Here is a 15,061-nt window from a genome sequence, read left to right as displayed (position 1 = left end):
TTATTTAAAACACTGTTAGTCCCGTCACTGTTACAATTCACATGCATTTCTAAACATTTTTCATGACACTTGCCTTGCCTTGTTTGTTTTTGATTTAGGACGGTTGGCTTATTTTGGATGCCTGCCCAGACCTTTGCCTGTATTTCGGATTTCTCTTTGTTGATTATCCTTGATATGGTTGTTTGCACCATCCTTTCATTAAAGCTGCATTTGGAACTTTCACCCTATTGTCAACACACTCATTACATTCTGTACACACCACTGATAGTAGTGTAATACAAATGCATGAGCAATACTTGTTTGATTTAGATTTTTTGGTGAAGCAGGTGCTTAGTCATTGAAAGGGACTTTTAATATGTGCTTTCTTTAAATACCTCAAGATTCAAAAGTCCCACGGGAACCCTCAGTGATCAGTTTGAATATGAAATAATATATTTATTAAGGTGCTTAAAACATAAAGAAGGAATGCATTTCAATAAAATTAAATTAAAGGTGCAGTATGTAAGTTTGACACCCAGTGGTTGAACTAGGTATTGCATTCCTGGATCAAAACAATTGAAAGCGCAGGTTGCTAGGCTGATGATCAATAGGAGCGAGTCTGACAATCGAGCCTAAAGGCTGATTTAAACCTTGTTATAAATAAAAGCGACGGCAAGCGATATAAGGAATATTTTTTATATTAAAAACAGTTTTTGTTCTAACCAACACCTCCAATTGATATATTAGAAACGACTTCTCACCAGTGAACAACATAAAACTATGACAATGATCACCTCAGGTACACCTCATGTGCTTTGTTCAGTGTTAAATGCTAATAATAATATTAATGTAAAGCCATTTCACCTGACATTTATTGCCATACTACTGAAAGCAGCAGCAGACAGTTCACCTCAGATCTTTAAAGTACAATAAACCATTTGAAACTGAACTTTAGAACTGAAACTCAAAGCCAACAGATATCAGCGAATCAGCATGTACATTTAATAATATTAAAGAGGTTTAATAAGTATTAATTGGATTAAAACTCTTACCATTTCGTTGAGATGCAGTACGGGCACTATTCTGTGCTTCTGAATGGCTGTATGAAATTTCTGTCGAGTTTTGTCTTGTATAAACAGTCAAATTGCTTATCACTGCACATCTCATGTAGCGTGTTGTTAGGACATGCAGTTACAATGTAACCTGCTAACCTAATGTTTTTAATCACAATATTTGTATTTTTTCATTTTCCCAATTCATAACCACCTCATTGGGAACTCTGAATCTGCGTGTCATTTCAGAGTCTGCTACTGTCCACTGGAGGTCGCATTACGGTCACGGATGCATGCTTTGAGAACTTTTATAAATAAATGAAATATGTGATTTCCACCAAGGCAACCTGAGTTGCTGAAATATAATTGGCCAAACTAGCATTGGGGAGAAACAAAGACAGACGTTCTGGTACGGAAAGCACATTTTCAAGCAGAATATCTGACTTCAGTATTGTTTTTCTGATAAATAAGAATGTTCACTTGGCATTTTTCCTAAATATCTGCAAACATATTATGGTATTGTTATGCTCTAGAAAAGTCAAAAACTTACATACAGCACCTTTAAAAATTAATACTGTTATTTCAACCTGCTTCTCTGATTCAGCTTTAAACTATGTTTGGAATTACATCAGGTGACAGAGCAGCAAATTATAAGCAAGAAATTTGAAGCTCCTCCTCTTCACAGTACAGTATATAAACAAGAGCGGTGAAAGCTGGCACTGACAATCACAACTGCCCTGAAAGGTAAGAATTACAATAAATTTTTTTGCATAAATTGTCAAACATGAAAAAATTTATTATTATTATTATTATTATTATTATTATTATTATTATTATTATTATTATTATTATTATTATTATTATTATAAGCAGTTATTTGATCTGTATATGTTGTTTTCACAGATTTAAATCTCAAACCACATCTAAAATGAAGCTTACTGAATCCAGGTCCTGGTTTCTGTCTTTCTCCAATGCAATTGCAGTTGGTTTACAGGTAATTATCAATACAACTGCTCACTGAATATTTCTCTGTAGCTTTAGATTAAATTGAACTGAGGCTTATAGGAGCAGCAACCAATAAATTACAGTATTTCTGTATTTACTGAAACATGATTAATGTTAAGTTGTGTCATTTGGGTTGTGTAAAATGGCCTGTATAGCCAGTAGACAATGTTTGTGTTAAATATTGTGTTAAAAAAGTGTCACTCAAAATTGACTCATAAAGCTTTATATATTTCATACTGTGATAGTAACTTATTTTACAGAATTTTCCCTGTCTGTAACAACTAACCTTCTTCCAACCTCTTTAAAAAGATAAAAAGATAGAAAATCATTTATTTTAAAGCATAAAACAAATCGAAACATTCATTCATTCATTCATTTTCTTATTTGTTCTCAAATCGAAACATTATTTATGAATTACAAGCCATAATTATTATCCATTTGTAATTTGATATTTTAGGCATCCAGTGTGATTTGGTTATTGTACCTGTACAAAAACAATGTGCCACAATTACAAACTTGATCAAATTACAGCCTTATTCCAGTATTTAAACATTTACTTTCAGATGAGAAAGCATGAAATTAACAGTTCAATCAGTGGAGATCTGGATGAACATGAAACAAGAGATATTAAAAGAGGTAAAAAAACAAGAGATATTATATATTTAAAATGGAATTAATGTAATATAGCATATTATCTAATATGTTAAACAAAAAAAGGATAGAATTCATTCAGTAAAAAATATGCGTATATGATTACTTTATATTGTCTAACAGAACAAAAAAGTGAGCTCCGGATCGTCCTGGTTGGAAAGACGGGAGTTGGAAAAAGTGCAACAGGAAACACCATCCTGGGACAAGAAGTCTTTAAATCAGCCTTTTTGGCTTCATCTGTTACTCGCATATGTGGAAAGAAATTTGGGGTTGTTAATGGAAGAAGAATTTCAATTATTGACACTCCTGGAGTTTTTGACACGAGTGTGAGTAAAGAAGAGACAGAGAGAGAGATTAAATACTGTATGTCTTATTCTGCTCCAGGTCCACATGCCTTTCTAGTTGTTCTTAAATTGGAAAGATTTACGGAAGAAAATGCAAAATCATTAGAATACATTGAACGATTATTTGGTAAAGAAGCAATAAATTACACCATAGCACTGTTCACTCATGGAGGTAACCTTAAAAGTCAGGAGGACCTTGGGACATATGTGAGCAGTAATGAACAACTACAAGCATTTGTCAGAAGATGTGGAGGACGCTGCTTTTGGATTGACAATGACAAAAAGGATCCAGCACATGTTATGCAACTGCTAGACAAAATTGAAGAAATGGTGCAATTTAATGGCGGTGCATACTACACTAATGACATGCTTCAGGCGGCAGAGAGAGCAATCGAAGAAGAGAAACAACGGATCCTGAAAGATAATGAAGAAAGGCACAAGAAGGAGATGGAGGCTCTAGAGCAACTAAATCTAGAGCGTGAACAACTAGAGAAATGGAAAAGGCAGCTACAAAAACAACAGGAGGAACAGGCAAGAAGACAAGCTGAAGGCAACAATTCTTTCCTTCAGAGTGCAATACAATTGATTCAAAATTTTGTCCAGTATGTGTTTTCAAAATGAACAGAAATGTTATACATCAAAAAAGTACATTGATTCATTCAAATACATTAAATATGTTTTACAGATGTCATTTCTGCAGTGGTAATACTAGAACTATGATTGTGAAAGTTCATTGAAAATGGCACTTCATAAGCATATAAAGCCTAGTTTTGTTTGTTCAAGGTTTGATGTTGTTTGACTCACAGCACACTGTTATTCTGCGCTGGAATTGTGGATTCGTTTTGACATGTTAGGTTCCAAAAATTCTCATGTCCTTACTCAACCGCAATGTTAATCCTGCAAACCGATTTGTAAACAGGAGGTGTCTCTTACTTGTGTATGTTTTTCCTTTTTTTAAATTAAATTAAAATAAAGTATAACTTACAAGGAAAATCATTTGCTTCCCAGACACTCATTTCAATTATCGTTTGTATAGCACACTAGTTCACACTACCTCTATAACTACATTGTAAAAAATTAAAAAGGGTAAATAAAAAACACTGTAAAAATGCGTAACCTGCATGCATAACAGTTTGTTTCCTTAATGTAAACAATCCATAACAGTTATTATTATCAATAACCATAACATATTAGGGTAACAGTCTGTTAACAATAAATTGACTTTTCCAGATTTCCTTGCCATGACACTTCACTTTTTAAGTCTTTTTGTTGACATTACTATGGTTACTATAGTTTTTTCTTTTCGTCAGTGATGTATATTTGAGTTGTATATTACAATAATGTTCATAAATAAGGTTTATTGTATTAATTTATTTCTATGTCTGTTACCATGATAGTGTTTAGCCCTTGTTTGAATGACACTGAGAACGTATTGTGTTTCTCTGCTCCTGTGAAAAGTAATTTGTAATGAGCTATGCCATTCTCATCACCACCTGCTTTTGGTTGTGTTTTGTGTATGTAACAAAGGTATGATGTGTAGATGTTAGTACTTTAAAAAACTGGTGTAATTAAATACAGTAGATAACTATACAATTGAAAAAATTATGTTGCACTTTCTACCATATTTTAATGGTAAAGATCTGGCAAACACAGGTGCTGTTTTTTCCTTGAGATTAATACCAGCCAACTGTCCCAGTGTAGGCGAAAGTTGACTGTTGTGGATAATGCTTATCACCACCCAAGCCAGTTTGGCAGGTGATGATTCATAAATGATGTTCTTTCATTTTGCACTCAATGGAGTGACGTCAGTGTGACGGGTAGGGTTAGGTGTGGGGTTTGGTGAACCCATTAAAAAGCATTGGATGCAGCTCAAATTGCACTGCACCAGGATTGCATCCAGACCCATCTCGAAATAACAGCCTGTAGACACTTCTTATAGTCAAGGAGAAGTCGCTGAATTCTTGCTGAAGGTCTTTTGGGCCATTTTTCCTTACAAATTGTTTCTAGTTCAGTCAGGTTTCATGGGTTCAAGCACGAACAGCCCTTTTCAAATTAATCCATAGATTTGCAATGATGTTCAAGTCTGGGGACTGGAATGGCTATTCTAGAATATTGTATCATGTCTTCCTTGGTAGATCTGGAACTGTGATTAGGGTCATTGTCCTGCTGAAACATCCAACCCTGCCGTACCTTCAGCCTCTTGACTGATTTCTGAGCATTGTTCTTCAGAATCTGCTGATACTGGGTGGAAATCCATGTGACCTTTAATTAAGGTTTCCAGTACCTGTGCTTGCCACACATCCTCATAGCATGATAAACCCAACACCATATTTTACTATAGAGAGCATGTTCTTCTTCTAAAATGCTTTGAGTTCTTTTTCCATCATGAAAATTTTCTATGGTTGTGGCATCTGTTCACTTTATATTTTTCCAAAATGATTCAGGCTTGTCCAGGCTTGTTGCATAACTAAAATGACTCTTCTTGTTGGCAGAATAGAAGAAAGCCTTTTTCTGCATTATCTTCCATTGAGCTGTTCTTTGCTGTGGAACAATGTACGATGACATTATTAGCATCACAATGTTCCTGGAGCTCTTTGGAGGTGGTCTGTAGTTTGTCTGTGACCATTCTGACCATTCTGACCATCCTTCGCTTTTGCCTTTCAGATATTTTCTTGGCCTAGCTTATCTTTCCTTCACAAGAACAGTTCCTGTGGCCTTCCATTTTCTTACTATATTTCTGACTGTGGAGATAGACACTTTAAACCTTTGTAATAGCTTTTTCCATCCTTCTCCTAATTCATGCTGATGAATTATCCTAGTTTTTAGGTCATCGGGAAGTTAGTTTGAGGTTTCCATGTTGCTACTTTCTGGTTTACAATAAGGAGAAGCACAACCAGCAATCAGCTATCTTAAATATCCTTTTTCATTAATGATTACACCTGTGTTGTAATCAAACAAGCATTAAGTGACTATAGGTTTTGAAATCCACACAAAAGAGGTGTCTAAACTTATGCATAGCCTAATTTTCAGTTTCAATTTAATTTCACACGTCTTAATACTGCTAAACTGCGTATTTCTCTCAGAAAAACATGACATTATCTAGCTTTCTCTAGAAACCGAATGGCTTTACTGTGGTCTCTTATAAATAAAGAGAACATAATTATGCAGCCACATTATGGGGTGCCCAAATTTTTTGATTAAAACTGTAGAATTTAAGACATAATGTAGTAGAACCTAGTGTTTTTTTTTTTTTTTTTACTTATTTACTTTTTTTACCATTTTAAGTTGAAAACAGAATAACTAAAACATATTTTTAACATCACTTTAACATCAACTTGGAGTTGGAGTTGTGAAAGTGGTAAATGACAAACTCCCAAATCATTCACAAAAACACTGCATTAAAACAAGTGGGGTAAAATCATACACAAATAGTGTGATTTCTACATTGATTACATAGTTTGGTTCCAGTACTGCATAATATGTCAGTAGAGTCTGGGTTGGTGTCTGCATGAACTTGCTTTCAAATATGTTTCTTCCTACACTACATAAAACATATTCCTCTTCAGGCTATTCCATTGTGTTGAATAGTACAGTCACATCTGTTTTGTCCTGTAAAACTGAAAGTATTTTGCACCCTTCACTCATGGAAATCAGCTTAAGGCAGAACATTTAAAGTTATTTGCCTCAAACCACATCTCAAAACCAGCGATCATTTGTCAGGAACCTTGGGGGACGTTTCTGTGTTATTAAAAATATATAGCCAAGAGACTGAGCTATAATACCAGCCTAATTTTCTAAAAAGCCTTATTTTAGGGCATCAAATTCCCAATCATTTGCATTTAGCTTTGCATCTTTAGGTCAAGTGTGTTGTGTCCATCTCTAATCATTCTCTATATAAGCATGAGGCTGGAATTATTATTTTTTTAGTTTATTTAGATTTTTAATTTTTTATTTAAATAGTTTACTTGTTTGGAGACCTGTAAAGTTTGTCACTTTTTTTGTCTCTTGTTTCCATGATTTTGATGATGTTGCTCATTTAGTTTCTTAATAGTTTGTATTTATATTGCTATTTTGTTAGTTATATAATGTTTTTATTCGTTCTCCTTTTAGATCATCTTTATCTTTGCTTATTAAACATTATAACCTATTATACAACAATCCACCTTACTAGTATCAGGTTGTACCCACTTTTGCCCTCAGAACTGCCTCAATCTTTCGTGACATAAATTCAACAAGGTACTGGAAATATTCCTCAGATATTTTGGTCCATATTGACATGATAGCATCACACAGTTGCTGCAGTTTTGTCAACTGCACGTCCATGACGCAAATCTCCCATTCCACCACATCCCAAAGGTGCTCTATTGGATTGAGATCTGGTGACAGTGGAGGCCATTTGAGTACAGTAAACTGCCCAAAGTGTGCCAAAAAATATTCCCTATACCATTACACCTTTACCATTCAGCATTTCTGAAATACTCCAACCAGCTCGTCTGGCACCAAGCCATGCTTAAAGTCATTTAAATCACCTTTCTTTCCCATTCTGATGCTCGGTTTGAACTGCAGCAGAATGTTTTGACCATGTCTTGACATCTTGACCATGTCTACATGCCTAAATGTATTGAGTTGCTGCCATGTGATTGGCTGATTAGACATTTGTGTTAACGAGCAGTTGGAAAGGTGTACCTAATAAAGTGGCCAGTGAGTGTATACATGCAATATAATGCGAAACAACATCGACAACACTATTATCTCTGATATCCTGACACTTAGACTGTGGGGAGGAAGCAATGAACTTATAGAAAACCCAAAAATCTGCACAGAAAGGCCTAATGGTCCAGACGAGACTCCGACCTGCAACCTTTTTGCTGTAAGGCAACCATGCTACCATGCTGCTCTTTAATTAAGTTTAATTGTTGGTTTAACATCTAATTATACCTTCCAGAACTATTTTGTGGGTAATATTTTCTGAGAATTCAACCATAAACATAAACCATCGTTGTATAGTTAAATAATTTACACGCTGACTCTCCCAAATTTCCACAAGCAAGTAGTACATTTTCAAAATTTGTGTAACAGTTAACCAAAAAGTTTATATATATAAATACACTTTTTTTAAAATGAAAAACTTTGTATTTTTCCAAAAGAACAATCTAATATTAAAAGTAAAAATCTTGTTCAGTGTGTTTGCAAGCTACCATAAAAAGAATGAAGACACACAACCACCCAATTTAAAACAACAAAACACGCAAGCAATTATTTTAAGACACACCTGCCCAACATATTTAGCTGTTTTTGTTGTTGTGTCACACAAGATGCAGGCAGGAGACAGAAGTAGATGATGTTGCTCATTTAGTTTCTTAATAGTTTGTATTTATATTGCTATTTTGTTAGTTATATAATGTTTTTATTCGTTCTCCTTTTAGATCATCTTTATCTTTGCTTATTAAACATTATAACCTATTATACAACAATCCACCTTACTAGTATCAGGTTGTACCCACTTTTGCCCTCAGAACTGCCTCAATCTTTCGTGACATAAATTCAACAAGGTACTGGAAATATTCCTCAGATATTTTGGTCCATATTGACATGATAGCATCACACAGTTGCTGCAGTTTTGTCAACTGCACGTCCATGACGCAAATCTCCCATTCCACCACATCCCAAAGGTGCTCTATTGGATTGAGATCTGGTGACAGTGGAGGCCATTTGAGTACAGTAAACTGCCCAAAGTGTGCCAAAAAATATTCCCTATACCATTACACCTTTACCATTCAGCATTTCTGAAATACTCCAACCAGCTCGTCTGGCACCAAGCCATGCTTAAAGTCATTTAAATCACCTTTCTTTCCCATTCTGATGCTCGGTTTGAACTGCAGCAGAATGTTTTGACCATGTCTTGACATCTTGACCATGTCTACATGCCTAAATGTATTGAGTTGCTGCCATGTGATTGGCTGATTAGACATTTGTGTTAACGAGCAGTTGGAAAGGTGTACCTAATAAAGTGGCCAGTGAGTGTATACATGCAATATAATGCGAAACAACATCGACAACACTATTATCTCTGATATCCTGACACTTAGACTGTGGGGAGGAAGCAATGAACTTATAGAAAACCCAAAAATCTGCACAGAAAGGCCTAATGGTCCAGACGAGACTCCGACCTGCAACCTTTTTGCTGTAAGGCAACCATGCTACCATGCTGCTCTTTAATTAAGTTTAATTGTTGGTTTAACATCTAATTATACCTTCCAGAACTATTTTGTGGGTAATATTTTCTGAGAATTCAACCATAAACATAAACCATCGTTGTATAGTTAAATAATTTACACGCTGACTCTCCCAAAATTTCCACAAGCAAGTAGTACATTTTCAAAATTTGTGTAACAGTTAACCAAAAAGTTTATATATATAAATACACTTTTTTTAAAATGAAAAACTTTGTATTTTTCCAAAAGAACAATCTAATATTAAAAGTAAAAATCTTGTTCAGTGTGTTTGCAAGCTACCATAAAAAGAATGAAGACACACAACCACCCAATTTAAAACAACAAAACACGCAAGCAATTATTTTAAGACACACCTGCCCAACATATTTAGCTGTTTTTGTTGTTGTGTCACACAAGATGCAGGCAGGAGACAGAAGTAGACAATGCAATCCATGTTTAGTAAGATACAATAGTGTTTTAATGCAGTACAGGTTATGGAGATTTAAAAGTGCAGCATGTAAGTTTGACACCCAGTGGTTGAACTAGGTATTGCACTCCTGGAACAAAACGCAGGTTGCCAGATTGACTACACCAACAGGAGTGTGCCTGAATATCGAGCCTAAACGCTGATTTAAGGCTGATTTAAGTTGTGTTCTAAAGCAAAAAAAAAAAAAAAAAAAAAAAAAGCAATGACAGCAATAGAAAGAATATTTCCATATTAAAATTAGTTTTTGTTTTGTACACCTCATGTGCTTAATTCAGTGTTAAATGATGATAATAATAATGAATAATGTTTGCAAGCCATTTTACATGACATTTATTGCCATACTGCTGAAAGCAGCAGCAGATCTGGAAAATAAAATGAACCATTTGCAATTGAACTTTAGAACTGTAAAATAATGCAAGCCAACACATATCAGTGATTCAGTGTGTACATTTAATAATGTTAAAAGAGGTTTAATATGTATTAATTAGATTATAAACCTTACAATTTCATGAGTGAGTACATATTCTGTGCTTCTGGAAGGCTGTATTTACATTTCTGTTGTGTTTTGTCTGGTGCAAATCTCACAAAGCGTGTTGTTAGGACACAATGTTACAATTTTTCATAAGATTTATATTATTTGCGAATTAATAACCACCTCATGTGTAACTCTGAATCTGCGTCTCATTTCAGAGTCTATTCTATAATGAACACATTTGAGATCTTTTCTGACTGAATGAAATATGCGGTTTTCCAACAAGGCAACCCAGGGTGCTGGAATATAATTGACTAAGCTGGCATTAGGCGGGTTAAAAGAACCAAAATAAAGACAGCCGTTGCAGCACGTTACGCACATATTCAAAGCCAAAAATATAACTTTATCATTGTTTTTCAGATCAACAAGAATGTGCACTTAGCATGTTCCTTAAATATCTGCAAGCTTATTAGGGTATTTTTATGCTAGTCAAAAACTTACATACAGCAACTTTAAGTTTAATGAATAGCTTTTTTTCACCTTTTCCCTATTCATTTAAATCATGTTAATTGCACATTATCTTATTAAGGGATTTGTAAGAACATTTAACCCTTGTGCATTGCTCAAATTTTACTACTACGTTATGTTTAGGATGAAAACGTCCACTATAAAAATGCATTTGACAATTTTTTGTCATTAGTCAGTTAATAAACCTTAGTTTTGATCAAAACTACTAATGTTCTTTTAAAAAAAACAGGATTTTGACTCTTTCTTTGCTAAGTTCATGATGTCACTCATATGGGGGAAAACACACAGATGATTTTTTATATTATAAATATAAAAGCTAATAGTGGTCTGTATATATATTTTTACCTTATCACAGTCTTGAATATGTGAAAGGTTCGTAACAACATTGGCTTGATGCATTGTTAGTTTATTGTGCAGCATATTTTTTTTTCTCCCTCATACTGTTCTTGCCCCATTGACTTCCATTCTAACGACATTTTTTGATGGATTTTTGAACTATGACACCATCTAATCATGCATTCTTGATTGTTGGTGGTTTACCCTGTTAGGAAGAGGTAAATTTTGTAATTTGTACTGTGGATCATCAGTTGGCATCCATTAACCCTTTGGAAGGGCCTGTGCAAAAAAAAAAAAAAAAAAATTATGGAGCATAACAGCAAATTTTAACTATGTTTTTGTTTACTCCATGTAGTTCTGAGAGCTGAGGTGCTTATTTTGATTTTCTCAGACGTATAAAGATAAGTGTGCAAAGGTCTCTCACTCACACACATGCCCACACACACAAACTATAACCCATATAACTCAATATAATTACAAATGTAAATTTACTGAGCAGCAAGGTGGTGTAGTGGGTAGTGCTCTCGCCTCACAGCAAAAAGGTCGCTGGTACGAGCCTCGGCTGGATCCGTGCAGATACAATCTGAGTTGCAGCCAATGCTTTTTAATGTGCTCACCTAACCCCACCCCTAACCCTACCCATCACAGTGACATCACTAGCTCCATTGAGTGCATTGTATCTGACATTGCATCTCTCTGTGATGCAATCTCAGCTTGCATCATAAAGGCTGCATCCAGATACTATTGGGGTCAGTTAGCATTTAGTGTGGAGTTTGCATGTTTTCCCTGTGTTCGTGTGGGTTTCCTCCGGGTCCTCCGGTTTCCCCCACAAGTCCAAAGACATCTGCTATAGGTGAATTGGGAAGGCTAAATTTTCCATAGTGTATGTGTGTGAATGAGTGTTTATGTGTCTTTCCCAGTGATGGGTTGCAGCTGGAAGGGCATCCGCTGTGTTAATCATATGCTGGATAAGTTGGCGGTTTATTCCACTTTGGCGACTCCAGATTAATAAAGTGACTAAGTCAAAAAGAAAATGAATGAATAAAAGTAAATTTACTCACAGTATATATATATATATATATATATATATATATATATATATATATATATATATATATATATATATATATATATATACATACATTTATTTCAAAGCATTTTCCCAAAGTATTTCAGTAGTTCAATCCAGCATGGTAGTCCAGGTTTACTAATGATGATGTTATGCTAATTAAACTTGTATATCCTCATACAGAAATCTATCCTGAAGTATCAAGCCTTTCTTTAACACTGCCACCTAGAAATTGTAAGGTTATCTCTCAATTGTAATCAGTTTTTGCATTCCCTACAGTAAAAAGATACTTTCAAACCTGAAAATGACAAAGACCCCAAAATTATTGTAAATGTACAATATCCTAATCCAATTTTTTTTTATAGTTTTTAAACAAATCAAGGGAGAAAGATTCTTCCAATTATAAAAATCACTTTATATTATAAGATTTACTTGTATGTTTTGGGTATTGCATGGTCGTTTCAGCTTTAATTTTCGGACAGATGGTCTCATATGTTCCTCAAGCACCCTCAGATACACCGTAGAATTCATGGTGGATTACGATGGTGAGCTGACCAGGTCCTGCTGCAGCAAAGCAACCCCAAATCACTTTATATTACATTTTATATATTGGAGGTATCATATATTCAAATACATACCTGTATATATATATATATATATATATATATATATTATAATGGTAAATATTGGAGGGTCATGAACACATTATGACTCTAGTAGAAGCCAAAAATTAGTTGGACTTTAAAAACATCTTCCCTTCTCACCACACACATTCATTAGTTGACCAATGATATGGTATGTATAGTAAAAAAAGGACTGTAGAAATGCTCCCAAAACAGCATTAAATAAACCAGATTTTTTACATCGCTTAAGAAGAATTTTGTGAATTTATTAAAATATATTTTGTGTACTGACATTTTCAACGATTATGTTGTGAGATTATTAGTATTAGTTTTGAAAATGTACCACAAGCTTGTGAAAACTGGATCAAAGCAATTATAAAAACTACTAATGGCTGAAAATATAGATTATAATGCATGAAAATATAGATGTATATTTATCATGATATTTTATATCATATTTAAAATACGTACAGGGCGACATTGTGGTTAGCATTATCGCCTCAAAGCAAGAAAGTCGCTGGTTCAAGTCCCAGCTGGGTCAGTTGACGTTTCTGTGTGGAGTTTGCATGTTCTCCTCGTGTTGGTGTGGGTTTCCTCTTGGTGCTCTGGTTTCCCCCACAGTCCAAAGTCATGCCCTATAGATGAATTGAATAAGCTAAATTGGCAGTATAGTGTGTGTGGATGTGTATGGATGTGTCCCAGTAGTGGGTTGCAGCTGGAAAGGCATCCGCTGCGTCAAACATATGCTGGATAAGTTGCTGGTTCATTCCGCTGTGGCGACCCCTGATGATTAAAGAAACAAAGCCAAATAAAAATGAATCAATGAATAAATAAGTAAAGACGCATTCAGTCTTTTTAATTAATGATATTTTCATAACTAACAACTCAGTGACATTTATTAAAGCTGCTGTTCCCCAGAACTAAGAGTAATCATAAGTGCTTTTCTTTCAGAGAGAAAGAAACTTTCCTAGAAAAAAAATGAATCTTTACACAGTAACGTGTCAGGAGGACCATCAGTGTCCCGTCGGCTAGAACATCACTTCTTCACTGACACAAAGGAGGCAAGTTTTGAATGTCTGTGCTTTACAATTATATGATCATGCGCATGAATACATTTGTCAGAATCAATCCAACTTCATTATCAGCACTTTGAGTTTTACTGGCCAATTGTATGCTTTGTTGATTAGCAACACAAAATGTACAGTCATGTGAAAAAATTAGGACACCCTATGAAAGCCTGGCAATTTTTTTTTTATATTATTTTTATTATACAGTTATTTAATCAGAATTTTAACATTGCAGAAAGATTGAAGTAATATAACTAAACAACTAAAACTGGAAAAAAAACCTTTTATTTAAATTTAAGAATTATTTCTACAAAAGTGCATATTGTACAGTAACTGAGGAAAAAGTTAGGACACCTCACATTTATTCATACTTAAATCGGCTCAGATCACAGACAGGTGTACCACAACAGGTGCATGGTATTAGTAAATTGTTTCTCAGCATTTTGAATGAGGCTTTTCTAAACCTCTGAAATTTATTTTGGTGTGCTCCTGACTGTTGAAGTGAGAGAGAGCACCATGGTGAGAGCAAAAAAGCTGTCTGAGGCCATCAGAAAAAAAAAATTGTAGCGGCTTAAGTGTCTGGTAAAGGATTTTAAAAAGATCTCAAAATACTTTTAAAATGAGCTATTCCACTGTCTGTAAAATAATATACAAGTGAAGGGCTTTCAGAACAACTGCCAACATGCAGCAAGTTTACCCCGAGAGCAGACCGCAAGATGCTAAGAGGTCTCAAAAAAAAAAAAAAGAAAAACCCTAAAATGTCTTTATGGGGCCTACAGCAGGCTCTGGCTACTGTTGATGTGAAAGTGCATGCCTCTAAAATCAGATTCTGATACAGCACAAGTTTAACTTGCATGGGACCTGTGCAAGGAGGAAACCTTTGTTTTCCAAGAAAAACACCAAGGCCAGACTGAAGTATGCCAGAGACAATATTGACAAAGACCAGGACTGCTAGAATAACATTCTTTGGAAAGATGAGTCTAAATTTGAACTATTTGGACACCATAACAGATGACATGTTTGGCGTAAACCAAAGACAGCATTTCAGGATTAGAACCTCTTACCAAGTGTGAAGCAAGTAAGTGGAAGTGTCATGAATTGGGTTTGCTTTGCAGCGGCAGGACCTGGTCAGCTTACCATTGTAATCCACCATGAATTCTACGGTGTATCAGAGGATGCTTGAGGAACATGTGAGACCATCTGTCCCAGAATTAAAGCTGAAACGCAACTGGA

General features: G+C 34.9%; 1 protein-coding gene across 1 annotated transcript; it reads left to right on the top strand.

The window, feature by feature from the left end:
• The first annotated feature begins 1,938 nt into the window (after nt 1–1,938).
• LOC130228792 (GTPase IMAP family member 7-like) lies at nt 1,939–4,024 on the top strand. The gene is made up of 3 exons (XM_056457236.1): nt 1,939–2,025; nt 2,600–2,672; nt 2,811–4,024. The coding sequence occupies exons 1-3, from the start codon at nt 1,960–1,962 to the stop codon at nt 3,650–3,652; spliced, it is 981 nt and encodes a 326-aa protein (XP_056313211.1). The 5' UTR covers nt 1,939–1,959; the 3' UTR covers nt 3,653–4,024.
• Nucleotides 4,025–15,061: the final 11,037 nt, after the last annotated feature.

This window comes from Danio aesculapii, chromosome 1 (assembly GCF_903798145.1).
Source record: "Danio aesculapii chromosome 1, fDanAes4.1, whole genome shotgun sequence".
In the NCBI taxonomy this organism is placed as follows: Eukaryota; Metazoa; Chordata; class Actinopteri; order Cypriniformes; family Danionidae; genus Danio; species Danio aesculapii.
The sequence above is the reverse complement of the archived record's forward strand: the minus strand, read 5'-3'. Positions and strand labels throughout refer to the sequence as shown.

What these genes read in the sequence shown, in the direction of transcription:
- LOC130228792 (XM_056457236.1), top strand. Translation starts at nt 1,960, where the DNA reads ATGAAGCTTACTGAATCCAGGTCCTGGTTTCTGTCTTTCTCCAATGCA. An exon ending in CAATTGCAGTTGGTTTACAG is followed by an intron (nt 2,026 to 2,599) that starts GTAATTATCAAT and finishes ATTTACTTTCAG; the next exon opens with ATGAGAAAGCATGAAATTAA. An exon ending in AACAAGAGATATTAAAAGAG is followed by an intron (nt 2,673 to 2,810) that starts GTAAAAAAACAA and finishes ATTGTCTAACAG; the next exon opens with AACAAAAAAGTGAGCTCCGG.